This window comes from Zalophus californianus, chromosome 1 (genome assembly GCF_009762305.2).
Source record: "Zalophus californianus isolate mZalCal1 chromosome 1, mZalCal1.pri.v2, whole genome shotgun sequence".
Lineage (NCBI taxonomy): Eukaryota > Metazoa > Chordata > Mammalia > Carnivora > Otariidae > Zalophus > Zalophus californianus.
In genome coordinates this window covers 72,921,165-72,940,792 of record NC_045595.1, presented here as the reverse complement: position 1 = coordinate 72,940,792, position 19,628 = coordinate 72,921,165, and the positions used below count along the sequence as shown (strand labels likewise).

Genomic DNA, 19,628 nt, shown 5'->3' with positions numbered 1-19,628 from the left:
ACCAGAGAGGAAGGGCATTGAAGGATTTGGTTTCTAACCTCTATCTCAAGAGCAGTGGGAAGCCATTGAATGAATTTAATCAGAGGGCTGGTATAATTAGGTTTACATTCTGAAAAATGGCTCTGAGTTGAGAAATTGTGTGACAGGGCCCAGAATGGCCCTGACTGGGGATGGGTGGTTGGGAGACCCCCGCCCTAGGGATGGCAGTGGTACAGGTGGGGTGGCAATGGAGGAAATGGCAAGAAGCAGATTTTGAACACAACTCTCCTCCATGGCTAAAGTGGCCCCCGCTTTGGCAAGGCTATTTGGTAAGCAAGAAGATGCCCAGAGCTCCTGATGTCCCTGTCCTTCTGGCATCCTGAACACAAGAGCTGGGAAGCAGTCTTTTCCTAAGAAACATTCAGAGGCAGCCTCAATGTTGGGGGGACCAGTGGTGAGGAGACTTAAAGTTTCGGGATCAAGCAAATGAACCTTTAGATTGACAGGGAAGTTTTCTCCAGTTGGGTTTCCAGGGAGAGCTATTTGCTTTTCTTCCCGGTGAGCCTGGCCACCTGCCTCTGCAAATAATCTCTCATCTCAGATAAAGGAAGTTCATTGTGTAACTTGCTGGAAGATCTCCTGGCCAGCAAACTAGACAGAATCTAAGTCTTTGAGAGTTGGAAGTAAGATGAGCGTATAATTCCTTACCCAACCAAGAAGCATGGGAAACAAAAAGGGGGTTCTTTAATGATTAAACCGCAAAGGTATACACCAGGATCTTTGAGGGCAAACTTGGTCACCCCAGCAAGAAGGGAGGGTTGAAAGTGTATCCTGCCGTGCTGCCCTTGTTTCCCTTTCCACAGAGGAGAACCTAAGGACTGTCTCTCTTCACAGGCAGTATTGGAATGCAAACCCCTGGCACTGAGCTGACTCCCAGGCCACTTTTCTATTGACATTTTCTGCCATACTCGCTACATTCTCAACATAAAATATCCCACCACTATCATTCTGTGGCGGCTGCTCATTTCCACTTACTGAAGCACCCCCAAGAAGGGCCAATTCAAAATAGGAGGCAGCACTCAAGAGCTCTCATCACAAATGCCGCAGCTTGGACGTCCTGGATCAGAACCCGCCTTTTCCCAAGATACTCAGGTGGTCCATACGCACAGTACAGTTTGGGGAAAAAAAACTTCGGGACTTGGACCTTCAGTAAGCAAAACATTTTGCAATGTGGCGGTGTGTGTCTATGTAACCGAAACCGAAGTTGGGTGAGGCACTACTTACTATTCGATTTGAAACAAAAATGTGCTCACAGCTCTGCTTTCAGCATCACCCCCCCCCCCCCCCCCCCCCGTGGGCTCAGGCACTTGGGAGTTGGAAAACACAATTCGGGAGCACCTGGGAACAATGCAAAGAAGGTTATGGGAGGCGGAAGATGCTCCGTGGGGGTGCTCTGGGAAGCGTATACACTGTGTGTGTTCAGCTCCCTTCTGAAACGCGTGCCCTCAGTCACGCCGGGGTAAATACTTGGAGCCAGGAACTCCTGAGGGCGGTGGGGGCAGCTGAAAGTTTGCCAAAGCCCTCGGAGGGGCCGGTCTCGGGGACATGATTGGCAGTCAGGAGAGAGAGGAGGGCTGGAAGCCGAGTGGAGGGAGAAGGCTCTCGGGCGGCGAGAGGTCCTGCCCAGCTGTTGGCGAGGAGTTTCCTGTTTCCCCCGCGGCGCCCGGGTGAAGTTGAGTGAGTCACTCGCGCGCACCGACCGAAGACACCCCCGCGCGCGCGCTCGCCAGGGGCAGGAGCCGGCCTCCTGCGCAGCTCCCCTCGGCCGCCGGGGGCCTCCCCGCGCCCCGCCGGCCTCTAGGCCCCCTCCCGGCTGGCGAGCGGCGCCACATCTGGCCCGCGCATCTGCCCGGCCGGCCGGCGCGGGGTCCCGAGAGGGCGCGGCGCGGAGGCGCAGCCGGGGCTCCGGGAGGCGCCGTCCGCTGCGCTCGGGGCTCGGTCTATGACGAGCGGCGGGGGCTGCCATGGGTCGGGGGCTGCTCAGGGGCCTGTGGCCGCTGCACATCGTCCTGTGGACGCGCATCGCCAGCACGATCCCGCCGCAAGTTCAGAAGTCGGGTGAGTGGCCCCCAGGCGGGCTTGGCGGGGCGCCGGGGGTCCCCGCTGCGCTTGACAGTCGGCCCCCGGCGCTCCCCCGGCGCTCGGGCGGAAACGGGAAAGTTCCCTCGGCGGCACCCACGCAGTCCGGCTCCCCGAGGCGCCGGGGTGTGAGTTTCTCTTTCAAAAGAGGAGGAAAGTTAAAGGGGAAGGGGCGCGGGGCACGTCGGGCCCCCTTTGTGCGGGCAGGAAAGGCGTTGTGCCGGCCGCGTTCGAGGCGAGCCCCCACCCCCGGAAAGGGAAGTTTGAGAAGTTGCTTGGGCATCTGAAGGAGGCTGTGGAGCCGCGGCCCGGAGCGGAGGCCGCCGAGGCCGCCAAAGCAGCTGGCGCACCTGGGGTCGCCGCGGCCCGGGGCGATGCTGCGTGCCCACCCAGGTCTCGGCCAGCCACCCCCTTCAGTGGCCAGTGATTCCAGCCTTGGCTCCCGGAAGGCGCCGCACGTTCCCTCAGGCCGGCTTCTTGGCCGGGAGTCACCGTATGAAAGTTTCAAGGAACCAGGCAATTTCCAAAAGAAAGTTATCTGGCTCCACCGATGGCTGGGCGTGGGTGGGGTAGGGAGCGGGGATTGTCAGGTGGCAGGCGGGGAATTATTAACTCGGTGCCTACTAGGTGCTAGGTGCTGGGTGCTGGAGATGTTGCCTGGAGCGAGATAGCCCTGCCTTCCCAGAGGTGATGGTTCTCTGCAAGTGTCCTTTGAGGGAAACGGAAAAGTTAAATGCGTAACTGTCCCTGAGCTCCCCACTCGGGGACGTTTTCGGAGGTGAAAAATGCAGGAATTGAGTTCTTAATTATTTGTTATGGAAAGTACCGAACCCCGGAGACCTTAAAAGTTACCATTTTTTGGCAGCAGTGATCCACATAACTGCGTATCTGCAGCTGAGGTCTGGGTGAACTGAGTACTTGGACCTTGAGGGCCTCAGCTTCCTCATCTGTAAAATGTTTAGATTTGGATAACTTACATCCCCTTCATCTGTGACATCTTGTCGCTCTCTTCCCCCATTGGTGACTTGGAGATGCCCTGATAGCCCACATCACCCTGAGGCACTCGCTTTATTTATCTGAGGGGCAGACTTACCTTTAGGTTTGTCTAGAAGTAATAAGCACCAGGTTCTAAATGGTACGTTTCAGAGTATTTGAAGTGGATTGAGAACTTTTTAAAATGGTATTTCTTATTGAAGGTGGCACGGAGATGGGAGTTTTGAATGGAATGAGGAAGAAGCACTGTTGTAAACAAAAAATCCTAACCCAGATTTGAGTTTAATAAAGTCCTACTGTCTCATTTTTGGATGTTTTCCTACGTTGCAGTACCAGCATGTTCAAGTGTCTCTGATTATACTCCCAGACACTTAAAAACTGAGTTATATGTTGCTAATAAAGATTTTAAATGGCATCCTTAATTTTCTGAGCATGTTAAAAATCATTAAAACTTTTGTTTCAGATTACGAAAGAAGGAAATCAGCACACCCTGATTTCGTTAGATTTTGTTTACAAGGATAAGATTTATGCATTTTCAAATTCCAGACTCAGTAGTTCATGAGTCAGTTTCATTTCATCTATATACGCATTTCTAAACAATTAACTTAAAAGCCTAGTGGCTTTTTATTTGGGCTTTTGAACAGTTTTTAAAAACCCACAGATTTCATATTTTGACGGAATTAAAGTTTCCAAGTTTGAACTAAGGAATCATTTTGGAATTTGCATTCATTTGAAATTAAATTTTCAAAGACCCTGGAAGGTTGAAGTTAGCTATAATGAAAACGAGAAACCTACTTCCATTTCCATTTTAATTTTCCATGTAAGTAAGCGGTTTCAGGATTTTTCTAAAATAACTGGTAAACCATCAAGACATTTTTCAAAATACCTTACTGTGTGATAAGATATGAGGAAATGAGATGGCTAACAGTGTCCTATTAGGCCGCCTAAAAAAGTCCATCTTCTGTTCAGTAGATTGATAAGCGGGCAAAGGATTTCAGTATAGGAACAAACTTCACTAAGAAGGTTTTGTAGATCCACCCTTCCTAAATGCCCCAAATTAATTACTCTTTAGGGGGAAATCTTAAATGTCAGAAAACTCTTCAGATCTGAAAAATGTGACTGTTACTTTTCAAATACCTAACAAGGGATTTCTGTTGAGGACTCAGTGTTGGTAAAAGTGTCATACAGATAAACTTCTTAACCTAAAATCATGTTAATGATGTACTTATTTTTGTCAAGGTCGGAGACTAGAGATCACTAGGCCCAGAATTTGATCTTTGGTCTGTTGCTTTTCAGAAAACACATTTTTACCCTCTCGGCCACTTCCTTTAATAACATCTTATTTTTCACCAGTTATGGTCTATACAAAATTCTCATCCTATTTTGTATTTATTGCCTTTTTTCAAGGTAGCACCCCATGGTGATGAGTCCTCATTATTGTCTGTGTAGCTACCTTAACTGCTACATGGTTTCCATTTTAGTTTGCCAATCCTTAGTTATCAACACAACTTTAAAAATTTTTCTTTATTTTTTAACCCCTTTTTCCAATTAAGAATGACATCTCATTGGTGCCATTGTAAAAAGCGGCCATTACTCATTTGTCCTTTTCAGTGTATTTATAGAGCATCTCCTTGTACCAGGCAGGAGGCTCGGACCTGGAGAATGAATGAATAAGACAGTTTAACGTATGGGAGGGTGTTAAAGGCAAAGGCAAGGACATACAGTTTAACCCTGTGTACTTGAAAGCATTAATGAATACTGGTGGTTTATTTTCTAGACCCCTTTTTCAAAAGCCATTTGGTCGTTGAATGCACTTGGAGGGATGCAAGTTGAACGTTTTTTTTCTCAGTCCCTCTGAACCTCTTTCTTTTCATTGATCTGTTCTTTTCTAGGGCCATGTTATAGGCCCCCACTTGGGCCACCCCAGTCCTCCATTCTGTAGCCAGTGTGGTGGACCCAATGTGCCCATCCAGTCTTTCGAGGAGAGGCTTCAAGATACGAGCTTTGGAATGGAGGCCTCCTAGGTTCCAGCCCCACCTTCCATTTACTGGCTGTGTAAGGGGACACAGTCCCCTTCCTTCTCTAACCCCCAAACCCATTTGTAAAATGGGGATTACGGAGTTAGGGTGAAGATTAAATGAAATAATGCTTTGAAGTGCCTAACACAGTGCCTGCAGCATAGTAAGTGCTCAGTAAATACCAGCTTTCATTATTATTATTCACTCCTTAATCAGGCCTCAGTAGGTCCTCCATGACCTGGTTGCCTTTTGATTCTGAGACTTCACATCCCACCAAGGCTCACACTTTCCAGTTGTATCCTTGTCATCCTGCATACACATTCCCTGAGCAGTTTAGGCCTTTTAGGGCCTTTGTTCAAGCTGCTATCTGTCTGGAACTCCTTACCCGAATAATTTTCCCTGTCTTTCAGACTTAACTCAAGTGTCATCTGCTTAAGGAAACCTGTTTAAATGCCCCGGGGTTGAGCTGAACATGCCCTCCTGGGTACAGACCTCTCTCTTATCTCATAACAATAGCCAAAATTATATCTTTATGTAACTCCCTTGCCAATCAAACCTCTCAAAGGCAGGGGCTGTATCTTGTTAATTTCTCCACATCCAGTGTCCCCAGAAGGACCTGACACATCACCTAGCACCCAGGAAATGTTGAGCTGAGCTGCTGGTACAATCCGGGGCAAGCATTTTAACAACCAGGCAGTCCCTGTTTATTGGGAGTTTGCTCTGAATGGTAAAATCTTCCTTTTAGTTGGAATAGTTTTGGCTCTGAAATAAGTGGGCAGTTTGGCTGTTTTTATAGTATGGAATTGGTGGTTTTTTTCTTATTATTCTGATGAGATATGGAAAAAGATGCTTCAGTTTCTCACAAACATGATGGAAAGTTCTCATCCAGTCCCTTTAGTTATACATTTTGAACTGGTGTAAGGCATTCTAAGCCATTCCAAAACTTTAGGGTTTCACCAAAGAAAATTTCCAGTAAATACTGAATTCTCTCTCTCTCTTTTTTTTTCTCTAGAAGGTTGTCGAAAGGAGACTTTCGTTAAAAATGAAGTGCTGAAATCTAAATTTAGCTTTTAAGTTTCTTTTTTCATCAGGGCTTGATGTTTTGGTTTATAAGCGGTGAAGCAGAGTTGGTCGAAGGGAAGTGTGGGCCTGTAGCAGCCTCTGTCTGCTGCAGAGCAGTGTGGATATTACCTAGGTCTGATGCAAACCACCAAAACAGTTTAAAATAGGGTGCAGAGGAAACATACTTCCTGGCTAGAGCATGGCATTATTTAGCCAATTTCCACATAAAAGCATAACTCTGCCACCTTGTTAGCTTCTGCCCTCCAGCTCCTCATGTGTAGCTTCAGCCGAATTAACACATGATTTTCAGTGGAAATTACTTAGCAGAGACGCATTAGTAGTTAAGAATGCTCAATACTTATTTTGTGCTCCCTCTTTTTCATGTCATGTTTTGCTCCCCAGGTACTTGTTGCTTCTGACTGAGGCAATAACGATGATTCTCCTTCCTTGCCTGGCATGTCAGAGGGTTTAGAACGCTGAGCAGGCACATTGGCTCATCCCAAGGAGAAGTGGGGAGAAGGGAAACTAACATTAGAAAATCTGCTCTGAGGCAGCTGCTTGACATGACTTATCTAATTTAATCTTCAAAAGAAGCCCGCAAGATAAGTTTTATTATCTTGATTTATAAATGGGGAAGATGGAGTCTGCTCAAGGTCGCTTGAGGTTTGCCTGTGTGTGTGTGTGTGTGTGCGTTCTCAGCTTGCCCTGCTTGCATTCTGCTAGGCTCTTTTACATAGTGGATCTGTGAGTACATATGTTGAGATGGAAGTTAGGGAAGGGGTAAAGAGTCATCGTGTTTGAGAAGGGGAAACTTACCATCTGATACCATCAATTCAGTGCTCCTGATTTCACGATTTGCTTGGCTTGCGTGATCTGCCTCCTTCCTGACTATCTCTGTACCTTGGAAATCAAGATAAGACCATCTCTTTATGAGGAAACTCTGCTCTTCCTAGTCTTATCATGGAGTCCTGGTGGTGGGACCCACCTCATGTGACCCATGGTTCGATCGCTTACAGCAGTTGGACAAGCACCATTTTCAAAGCTGTGTACTGTACACCCCCAGATTCCAGGCACGTAGGACCAGCATGCGTGTACAGGCCTCAAACAACTGTTGGTTGAGGGCAGAAAGAACAGAATTTATCGAACATAACAAAGGCGGATGATTTGACTCTTGAGGTCCCACTAATTTGAAAACTGGTATGTGGTTAAAGGTTCTTCTCCTCATGGTCGGATCTAGCCTTTTACTTGCTATGATCAGCTTTTTAGGTCTTGGCACTCAACATGAAGCAACTGCCTCCTTAGATGTAGTCAACTCAGGATCTCCCCCTTAGGCTTTCAGGGGTTCCCTAGCATCTTTGTTTTGTTTACAGGGCTGGAGCTTAGTTCATTAGAATGGGGTTAGCTGCAGAGTAAGTGCCCGTGATTCCTGAGGATGTAGGTGGGAAAGACTGTCTGCTGTCAAGACATGTAGCTCGCTCTCTCTCTCTCTTTCTTCCTTTCTTTTTCCTTTTTTTTTTTTTTAAGATTTTATTTATTTATTTGACAGAGAGAGACACAGCGAGAGAGGGAACAACACAAGCAGGGGCAGAGAGAGAGGGAGAAGCAGGCTTCCCGCCGAGCAGGGAGCCCGATGCGGGGCTCGATCCCAGGACCCTGGGATCATGACCTGAGCCGGAGGCAGACGCTTAACGACTGAGCCACCCAGGTGCCCCTTTTTTCCCTGTTTTTCCTTTCCTTCCTTCCCTTCCTTTCCTTCTGTCCTTTTCTTTTCTTTTCGTTTGCTTTCTTTTCTTTCTACTTACATGATGAGATCCCCCCCCCAATTTTTTTCAGCTCAATTAAAATGTAGGCCTAGTATATGGGCAAAAGGGGCCTCTGCCCTGGGTCTTAGAGGGCACTGCCTTTGGTCTTCTAAAGTCAGACCCCTGTCCATGGGGTGAGAAGACTCTGGGCCTCTGAGTCCAAACCCTTCCCTTTTTTAGATCACATTTCAGGTACCTGGGAACAGCACTCCACTGTCCAAATAGCTCTGGGTTAGTTTTTACAGACTGTATGGACCTTTAGTTACCTCTTGGTGAGGGCCTTTATAGCCACTAGTCTGTGCATCTAAGGGGTGGCTAAGGGGGAGCTGTAGCTTTGGAGAGTGTGTGCAGGGATGTGTTACAACTTGGGTGTCCATGCATATCTTACAGGGCCCCACTTGATACAGGATGGAGCAGGCACTGGAAAGAGGAAGGTGTATTATTGGCCAGGCCTGGGACAATGTTTACCCAAAACACCGAATTCCAGAAAGGGACTTGAATAGTTCAAGAGTTTTACAATTATACTTGGTCTTCCAAAGTATTATGAAGATACATTTGTTAGTCAGGGTAGGACAAAACCTATTTTATGCGACAGTTTCTCCACTTAATTTATAACTTCCGATATTTTGATCTATGGTACGTGGGCCTTCATTTGTCTTTACCCTGGGTCTTCCGATGCCATTCCTTTGCAGAGGTGTGGGGCACCAGATTGGTTTTTGTTGATTGTATTACGTTCTCCCTGGAGAGACTGGTCATTAATGAAAAAGCTAAGACTGTTTGTGATCATAATGTTGCATCTTCTTTGTGAAATTCAGTTTGTCATAGTCTGTATTTTCTTGAAGGAAACCTTAGTTCTATTAATTTGACTTGTTCTGTCTGCTGTTTTCACTTACACACTTTTTTTTAAAGATTTCCCAATGCTGTAATGGCATTTCCTCCATGTATTAGGAACACTAGGGCAAGGTGAAACTTCTCTGGATTTTTTTTTTTCTACTATTGTAAATATTTATTTGAGTGATCCATAGCCTTCTCAAGCCTCTGTAAGGAAAACAGGAACATTAGAACAGTGTTAAGAAGTAAAAAGCCCTTCTGACACTATAAAAGGTATAGAATTGTCAAAACTATACATTTTAGAGAGCCAGGGAGTTGGCAGAACAAACATGAATGTTTCAAAGGAAAATATGGGGTCAGGTGCATACTTTGAGCATATGCCACAGCAGGTCTTATCTGTGAAAGCTGTAAATCATTACAGAGGATTCACTAACTTTGGAGGAAACTCACTCTGCTGCTTTGTGGATGACTACTAGTCATCCTAAAACTCTGTGAAACTTTTCTACATAGGGAAATTGAATTGGCCTCCTGTTCCCTGTGAGTGGCGTCCCTCTCTTGAGGAAGCAGTATTCATGAGCCTTCTTGGACTGGTTTCCCAATAATGTATGGAGCCCACTTACTGAGATCTTGCTACTGCTTGGATCATGCTGAGCACTACATCTCTATTAGTTAATCTTCAAAACAACTACCTCATGGAGGTAGATTTTATAATACTCATTATAAGTCCTTTGGAGTTTAGATAACTTAGCAAAGGCCACCCACTTAGCAAATGATTATGCTGGGTTTGGAACCCGGATGGTCTGGTCTAGGGACCTGGCCTCTAATTGTTATATTATATACAATACTGAGACTAAGCCACTTCAATTGACATACTGTTCTCTATTGTAGCATGGGTGATGGGGGAACATAGGGGTTAAGAAAACTAATGGTAATATCCAACAGATTTCTAATGCTTTAATGTTTTTCATTTATTATCCCATTTAATTTCTTTAGCTAAATAAAATAACATTTGATTCATACACCAGGTAATCAAACATCATGCCTGTCTTGTGACCTCAATGGGAAAATGCAATATATATATCAGCTGATGAATCATGGAGTATTTATGCCATCAAGGAGTTTTTAGGTATTCCGAACAAAACCGGCCCTTTAATTGGAAGGATTGGGGGAATTCAAGGATGCATATAAATACGTGGGGGATATATATGGTATGCCAAGGTGGATGCACCATGAGGTGAATGGAATGTAACTTTCAAGCCTTATCCCTGGTATAGATCCATCTCCTGGTCATGGAAGGGAGACTGGCAGTGTGCTTAGTGAGTGTCAGTCAAGTCCAAGAATATTTAAGAAATCATGCAGTGCCTTGAATATTATAGCTCACCATATAAAAGAAACTTGATAGAGGTTTTCCCAAATTTAGAGACACTTCAGAGCATTTATAGGATATCACTTAAAATGAATGATGAAGCTGAAACTCTTTCCAGACTATTCAAAAATAAATTACAAATTCTGATCAACAGTTCTAGAGGAAAGACTGAATTATTTTTCTATTCTCTCTATAGAGAATATTATAAAATATCATTGGAAGAGGTGATCAAAGAGTATGCAATCAAAAAAGATAGTAAACATAATTCAGAGGTATGTCAGGCAGTTAATTGACAAAAATAATTTTTTCTTTTGAAAGTTTATGTTTGTGGTATTTGTAGCTTTTTAAAATTTGCAATTTGTAAGATGACATTTTAAATTCTAAATATTCACTTTCATACCTAAATTTCTATTCTTTTAATTTTTATATCCTTTTTCTTAAAAAATGCCCCTGAAATTTAAAAGCTTCAGCTTTCACGAGACCCAACCCTATGCTTAATGGTAGGATTTGCTTGTTGGCCTAGAAAATAAATAAAAATGCCTCCTTCTCTATCCCCCACCCCCGTGCAGAGACTGAAGTCTGCATTGTTACATCATCAAACCCAAACTTTTTTTTTCCAGGTTTAACTACACCCTTCGTTATTTTCCTAATTTAGAGGCCCCATGCCAAGTAGAGAAGAAGTTGTAAATATGTAATTATCACAGAACCTTGATCTTGAATGAAACCCAGATCTGACCCTTAGTTTGAGATGAAGACTCTGCCTAGGAGACAGCTGGTGAAGACTAAAATATGTTATACTGGCAACCAAGGTGTCCGAGTGATCTGTCCAAGTCCCTTGGCCCCACTAGTTCTCATTTTTTTCTAGGTACAGTGGCAAGAATTGGACTAGATGAGGTTTTCAATTTTTTCTGTCCTGAAATGTTTCATTTTGTAACTTAGTGGAGGAAACCTTTGAGGTTGACTGAAAAACATAATCCTTAACTAATCGAAGTAGAAAACTCAAAAGTCATAACAGGTCAGAAGAGACACATACCGCAAACATCCACTTGGAGTTTGTTGGAGATGACTACTATTGAAAAAGAAAAAGAAACCATGGTTATTTTGAAAATTTCCTGGTACAGGTGCCTGAGCATACACCATGACTAAATAGCATGTTTACTTGAGCTAGCACTTCTTCCTTGCTGAAGAAAAGGCTTACTTGGTTTTGGTGGTAATACCATTTCTCTTTCGTTAATTATGGTGTTCTCATTCTCCTCTTCGTCTGAATTGGTTGAAGTGTCTGTGAAGGTTTTTCCTGAGGAAGAGAACTATGAAATGATTTGCTATGTCTAGGAAAAGAAAGTCCTAAAGAAGCTCCTATGTTTTCGGGGAAAAGAAAGGAAACTCATCTGATATAATTAGTCTTCTTTGGCTTTTCAAAGACTTATCACCACTTTTCTTAAAATATTCTCAAAAAAGACAGAATTTGCTACAGATTGGCAGATTGCAGACTGCTTTTTTAGGCAGGGGAGTAGCTATGAACCCCATAATTGCATTTCTGTATGGTCTGCCTACACCATTTAGCACAGAGAAGAAATCTTCTAACTATTGCTTTGAATGACTGTCTTGTTACTACATATCACTTTTATGTTTTGTTCTCTAAAACCCATTGTATTGGGGGAAAATGATGATAAAATTTGACCTCAAATGTGTGAAAAGGAAAAACAACAACAACTACAACAACCAGCAGTCACATTTTGCATTCACTATACGGGAATCCCTAAAATTATATTGTTGTAAAATAGTTTCTAACAATCTCAACCCTTCCTGGGCACTCTTTTATTCTTATAGTTCCTATCATAATTAATTATATAATTTTTATTGCCTCTCTCCTCACCTATTTATTCCAAGGAGCCCCAAACCAGCCAGTCTTTTCTTTTTTGCTGTTTTCCGTTTTCCATCATCTCTAGCAAGCCTGCCTGTTCTACCTTCTCTCCCCTTCACGAGTCTCATTTAACATCTACCTATTGTGAGTTATAATATGCACTGAGGTTCAAATCTGGAACTCAAGCATTCTGACCCCAAAACAATGCTTTTGTATCATCCCCTGATAACAGGAGCTGAAGATACTCTAATACCTTGCTACTCAAAGGGTGGTCCAGAGACCAGCAGCATCAGCATCACTGAGAATTACTAGAAATGCAGAATGTTGGGCCTGCTCAGAATCAGCATTTTAACAAGATCCCCAGGTGACTCCTGTACATATGCACTGAAGTTTGAGAAGTGCCGCTCCAATAAGATTAAAGCATTTTCCACACAGGAAGCAAAGAATCTGCAGTGATGGGTGGATCAGATCAGACTTGTTTCTGTCACTGAGGAAGAGAAGGATTCCAGGGAGAGTGGTTTCTAGTTTTCTGAGGGTGTTTTGACTCCTCGCTAGCTATAAGGCCCCTTTTTAACTGTAGGTAACTAACACACTGAAGCTAGCAGCAACAAATGCTCTGACAGCAAGTCAAGTCAATTAGTGAGTTGGTTTCATCCTGTCTGTTTACCCAAAACATCGTCCATGGCTCTTTCCCTTGACCAACAACTGTAGATCCTAGAGATCCGTTTCTCTGCATTTAACACATTTACTCATTAGGCATTTAATCATAGACCGCCTTGACATTTGTAGGCCTTAATTAAGATCTATTATACCTTGGCATTTCTTAAAGTATGTGGCACTGTGCTGTATACAAAGTATGTACCCAATAAATTAATGAATTAATGTCAGATTTTTCAGGACATGGTTCTATTCTTCAGCATTAAAAAAAAAAAAAATCTTTTGCCTTTAGAAAGTTATTTGGTTGATGCCAAGTGAGAACTCACTGAATTTTCTTGAACCCCTCAACATTTATTTTAGTCTGTTTTCAGAGTGCCACCAATGGCTTTTTCAGTGATTGTTCTTTTATTTACCATAAGGCAATTTTTTGCACCTCAGTTACTTTTGTCTTTAAGAATTATTGGTCTCGGGGCACCTGGGTGGCTCAGCCTAACTAAGCGCCTGCCTTCAGCTCAGGTCATGATCCCAGGGTCGTGGGATCGAGCCCCGCATCGGGCTCCCTGCTCGGCGGGAAGCCTGCTTGTCCCTCGCCCATTCCCCCTGCTTGTGTTCCCTCTCTCGCTATGTCTCTTTCTGTCAAATAAATAAAATCTTAAAAAAGAAATAAAATTTAAGAATTATTGGTCTCTGGCAGTTAGAACATCAGCTCTCACACCTCTTTCTGATTTTTAAAATAATTTTATTTCCTAATTTTTTTCCTTTTGACATTGTAACTGTACTCGGCAAAAAACAAAACAAACAAAAAACAGAAAAAAACTGTAGAAACCTGTATCTCATGTTGCTGCCTTCTGCATCAACTCTCATCTTATTCGTCAGAATAACTGTAAATCTTATTACCTAGAACCTCGTAATCAGACAAATTTTTACAACAGGAACCTAGTTACATGAAATGCATAACCATTTGGTTTCGTTTTTACTCTTAAATCATGCTACCACAATGCAAGTCTGAACTCATGTTTCCTGTCCTCTCTGAGAAGCTCATTGGTTTCTGCCCATGGATGCCCTTCGTCATTTTCTGTTTAATACATGTACATGGCCATCAGTTAAATCTTCTCCCCAGACGTCATTTTGAATAGGTGGCTCCTGATAGAAAGCCTTCTATGGATCTTCTCTGTGGAACCTAGGTGATTGATTATATGGCCTTACTTTCTCTTTGAGGTCAGGGGCCGTGTCAGTATCCTTGGTTCCTAAGATGCACTGATGGGTCACAGGACTGGTTTGATGATTACATGCATGAATGCGGCCAGGCCTCTTTCCCATTTCCCTTTCTGCTCTTGTGCATGCCTCAGGCCCTGATTCCATTCCAGCTAGGTGTCCTCACACATCCTTTTGCTTTTAGATTTGTAACTGGTGACTGTTCTGCTCCCCCCAATTTTCCTGTTCTCTACCCATGCCCTATAATACCTCCACCAGGCTGAAATAATGCCTGAGCAAATGCCATTTCCCCTCTTGGATCTTCAGTTAGTTACCCCAGTCAGATTTCCCTTCTTTTTCCCCTTCACAGCCTCACCAATAAGTCTGGCTTCCACACTCAGGTGGCTTTGACCACCAGGCCACATGTAGTTGTGCCCCTTATTAGAATGAAAATTCTTTGAGGGAGAATCTTCTGTCTGATTCTTCCCTAGCACTCACTGTGCGTTCTCACTGAAAGATTATTGCTGTTGAGAATTCATTACTTTTAAAGGCCAGGGAAACTGCTTATAAATCCAAGATGGGATGATAGGATATATATCCTATCATAAATATATATATATATGTATTTATATATAAATTTATGTGTGTATATTTTTTTCTAGACTGTTTACCTTCTCACCACCAAGTGCATCATCAGGGGGTTTGTCATTTATAATAAAGCCACCCAGAGGGAACCATGGGCTTGTGGGAAATTTTGAATGATCTGAGGCATGTAAGTTGCTCTTTGCAGGGGAGGTTCCCTCTGCCTTCAGTCTTTAGCTTCTGTGAATTTGGGGGAGCTGCAGTCTGTAGGTGTTAAGGCCTGTTGCTTTTCCATCCGTCACCGACTGCCTTTGATTCATTTATCCTCTTGTGTGTGACTCTTTTGTAGGGGACCCAACATGTTACGACTGTAGGCGCCAGAACAAGTCATGACGTAAATCGTATTATCTGACTCAGAACAATTTTTTGCCACTCCTGCCTTTCATTTTTTGTGAATTGTAGGCTATCTCCTGTCATTGGGATAGTTGGAGAAGGGGCAGTTGAACGAAGGGGTCTTGGTGCAATGGAGAGCGTCTGAAGACACCCTTCTACCTGCCCGAGGGAAGATATCTTCTATTGCAAAGATGACTCCTGGTTTTAACAACAGCTTCCAGACATGGCTGCCGCCTCTCTTCCAGTCGGATTGTCACCCAGGGAGCCCCTCCTCCAGGGAAATTGGAGAGTGACCGCTGACTTCATAACATTACTTAGGCATGGACTAACAGTGCCCTACCTGCTCTATCTAGGGGAAAAAGGACATGAAATAAGAATTTTATGTCTTAATATTCTGTGGCACCTATGGGAAATGGTTGACATAGAATACTTTTAATTTGATGTACTGTTGGTTAGCTTTCAGAACTGCTGAAAGCATTTCTCTTTCAAGATTTTGATGATGCTGTTGGTGAGGATGTTTGTGGCCATTACATAATCACTTATGCAGCACCGTGCAAAGCATTTCGTCAAACTCAAGAGTGTCTCCTGTTACCAGTTTATTAATGAAATACTTATGGTATTTTCAGGGCCAAGGAAGGAACCTAGTTTCTTAATAGCTCCATTTTTGCTTCTTGAATAACTGTTGGAACTACAATTACCTCTGCTCCAAGCTTATTGGCATTGTTCCTTCTCAAGGTATAACTCCTTCTTAAAAGCAATTGACTAAATGTCAGATGTCTGTGTTACTCATGCTCTGCCAGTCAGAACAGTTTTGTTCTTCTGTCTCTATTTTTATTCAGACATTCATCTTTAAGCTCTGGAAAAGGAATCTTCACCTTGACCTCTGATACAATGTACTTTTTATTATGATCAGTACTTTAATAAAATTTATGTTAAAGCAAGTCATGGTGAGCATTTTATAACGTACATAATTGTCAAATCACTGTGTGGTGCACCTGAAGCTAATACAATATCGTATGCCAAGTGTACTTTAATTAATAATGATAATAATAATAATAAGAGAGAGTCTTTAGAGGGAGCCCCTGAAAATCTTGGGAAAATCTGATTGATCTGATGTCACTTCTTCCCGTGTTACATGAAGTGACCATGGAGCCCACTTGGCGTTTGTGCTCTCTGAATGGAAGTGCCTTGAAGTTAAGAGCAAATGAAGGGGTTGGAGGTGGTAATTGATGATTGTGCTGGTTGAAAGCAGTCATTTGTGTGCCCTTCCTGAGCAGTGACCAGGGCTGCAGTGGAAGGTCCTGATTTTTGTGAATATTTCTGCCCACAGCCCTCTCTGGCACGTATCTCTTGGAAGCACATAAGATGTCCTTTGTTGTTAAAATAGCTGTTAAGTGAATACGAAAAGCATAACAAACATTGTAAAAATCGTCATTTGCCAGCTTGTCCAGGCATTAAAAAAAAAAAAAAAAAAAAACCATAGTGTCAGTAGGGTGCCCAGGTGGCTCAGTTTTTAAAGCTTCTGCCGTTGTCTCAGGTCATGATCCGAGGCTTCTGGGATCAAGTCCCACATCGGGCTCCCTGCTCCGTGGGAAACCTGCTTCTCCCTCTCCCACTCCCCCTGCTTGTGTTCCTGCTCTCACTGTCTCTCTCTGTCAAATAAATAAATAAAATCTTAAAAAAAAAAGACTAGTGTCAGGAAAACAGAAAAGAGCAGGGATTTCAATGACTTTATTCTTTTTGAGGCTTACGAGGGAAAGAGCATCAGTGGGAAAAAAGTCTAGCATGATAACTTCGAAGAAAACATGTTGACCATATCTGGCTATGATAATTTTTTAATAACCCCTTATGTTAATAGAGTGCTTTATGTAAAACTGTTTCACCTGGATGTCATATTTAATTCTGGAAACAACCCTCTGAGTGGGTATAATTACCCTGTTTTACAGATACTACGGAAATGGAAGCCCAGAAAGATGAAACCATCTAAGGCATTGTAAAGCATCACAAATTTGTGTTTCTGTCATTTTACCGTTTTTTGGTCTTTGTGCTCCCTTGCTGCTTAATTTTCCAAGTAAATGTAAGACAAACACTATGGTCCCATTGTGTTTTTATATTTCTGTAGCTAACTTGTAGTAGAGGGGATGGTAGGGTTGACGTCAAGAAACCCTGTTCTTTGCCTCAGAAATCGGAAACCATATTTAGGACGAGAGAATTCCCTCCTTCGAGACACAGTTCTCTGAGGGCTTTGTCGCCCGGTCTTACTAGAGTTCAAGCTATGTAACGAGTCATTTTTCTTTATCTCCTTTTCTTGTGGAGCAGTTTTTCTTTTAAACACTATGCAGTCGGCCTTCTTGAGGGTTATGTCACTCCTGCCAATAGACACAGGTTGCCATTTATAAAAGACTGTAGGCAGTTGCCACAGTCTTGTCGTTTTGCTCTTTGCCAGAGCTTCAAGGTCCTTTACATAATCAGGGAGATGGATGGCTTTACACAGGAAGGGTGTGTCTTCACCATATAGGTCTAGAGGTCAAGTGTTGTCTTTGGCTTCCTTTCCCAGAACTTTTCAAAGATGAATGTTTGAATAAAGATACAGAGAAGAACAAGATTGTTTTGACTGGCAGAACACAAGAAACACAGACATCTAGTATTTATTTAAATTACTTTTATATAAAAGAACTTGTATCTTGAGGAGTAGCAAAGCCTACTTACTTGACTGACATTTTCAAAGGCTGTGCTAAAGAATCACCTTGATTAGCAGAAACTGCATTCTGTTTGCCAGCTACACAAAGCTAACTGATACTCCTGCTAATTTGTTCTATAAAATGTCATTTCCCCCACAACCTAAAAAGAGAAGTTGAGTCATGATGTTGTTTACTCCACTTTGGTTAAGGAAACACGTTAAATGAGCTCCCATATTACATAGTATGGACTTCTTTCTCTTCTTTTCCACCATTATTCATCAGGATGATTTTTCCAGTGGACTCGGGACTAAGGATTGTTCTGATCCTTCCGCCTCTGTGAAAATTTCCTAGAAGAGATCAGCGTCTTTAAGGAATGACTGGGTTCATGAATTTATATGAGAAGTGGAGAGATCTTCTTCAATTAGAATAGGTTGCAGTGTTACCTTTTTATGTACTTCTTGTTTAAAAGGGATGCCATAGTAAATCTTCTAGAAGACTACCTTTTATATAATCCTTTAAAAAATGGTAATTTGTACATACTGTTTCCTGTTAAGGCAGATGTAATTATACTTAGAAAAATACTCAAATTTTGAACATTTCAGAGATGGTCCCTCTTCAGATCTGGTACATGGTGGTGCTCAATATATATCTGTTAAATGGAATAAGATAGAAAAAAAATCAGAGACTAGGAAGAGAAATTAAATTGTAGGACTATATTGACTTAAAAGTTATTTTTTTGTGTTATATCTATTTAGCTTCATGATTTTCTGAACGAAAAGTTTCTCCACAACTGTTAAATCTGATCTAAGGAACTATTTATCTTATTAATTTCATTGGTAGTTTATCTAAAGGGAGATACACTTTCTTACGTTGGACTTTTTTGAAGTCATTATTCGTTTTTGCCATGTGGGGTCAAAGTCCTTTAAAAATTCAGCTTTCTCAGGAAAACTCAGACAGATCTGAGTTTTCTCAGGTCTTCAGACAGATCCTCCTTCAAACTCATTGTGCCCTTGGCGATTGGCAAAGGATTTCCACCCTTTAAAAAGATAGGAATTTGTAAAACTCTTACTAAAAAATTAATCTAAAAATGACCTTCCAGGTAGAATTTGTACAATAGCAACCTAATGCATTGGCGCCAATTATGTTGATGATCTCTGCCTCATCCCAAAACATTACCAGAGTTTGACTCACATAAGAAAATCACTTGGAGAGCACCAGGGTGGCTCAGTCAGTTAAGCGTCTGCCTTCCCTCAGGTCATGATCCCAGGGTCCTGGGATGGAGTCCCACATTGGGTTCCCTCCTCAGCAGGAGTCTGCTTCTCCCTCTCCCTCAGCCCTTCCCCATGCTTGTGCTCTCTCTCTGTCTCTCAAATAAATAAGAAAATCTTGAAAGAAAGAAAGAAAGAAAGAAAGAAAGAAAGAAAGAAAGAGAGAGAGAGAGAAAGAAAGAAAGAAAGAAAGGAAAGAAAGAAAAGAAAGAAAGAAAGAAAAAGAAAGAAAGAAAGAAAGAAAGAAAGAAAGAAAGAAAGAAAGAAAGAAAGAAAGAAAGGGAAAGAAAGAAAGAAAGAGAAAGAAAGAAAAAGAAAGAAAGAAAAAAATCACTTGGGTTGGGTTTGACTTTACCTGTATACATTGATAAAAATGTTCCGTTATAATGCGGTTTGAGACTTTCCTAGCAGCCAGGCCAAGCTGGGGAACATGGTTTGTAGGACTGCCCCCTTGTTCCTGTTTAGTTCTTTGCTCTATACAGAATAAATCTTTTCCTGGACTGTATTTATTTTTTTTCCTACTTCTGGCTGCACATAAGAATCATCTGGGAAGCTTTTAAAATAATCCAGTGCCTGAGCCAAACCCCCAAAGTTCTGATTCATTCACCCTGGTGTAAAGCCCTAGCATCAATATTGTTTGAAAAGATCCCCAGACGATTCCGTTGTGGAACCCAGGTTGAGAAACGCTGATTGCTGCACATATAGGATTTGAACAGAGAAGTCAGGGTATTCACTTAATGTCCCACAGCAAAACAGTACCATTGATTAGGGTCAAAACGTCCCAACCTCTGACTCTAAA

General features: G+C 42.6%; 1 protein-coding gene across 1 annotated transcript in view; it reads left to right on the top strand.

Annotated features, from left to right (window-relative positions):
- The first annotated feature begins 1,726 nt into the window (after nucleotides 1-1,726).
- Nucleotides 1,727-19,628, top strand: part of TGFBR2 (transforming growth factor beta receptor 2) — an 89,164-nt gene continuing 71,262 nt past the window's right edge. Inside the window, exon 1 of the mRNA XM_027582653.2 lies at nucleotides 1,727-2,097. Within this exon, the coding sequence (XP_027438454.1) occupies nucleotides 2,004-2,097 (94 nt within the window). The 5' untranslated portion in view covers nucleotides 1,727-2,003. The remainder of the gene's footprint in view (nucleotides 2,098-19,628) is intronic.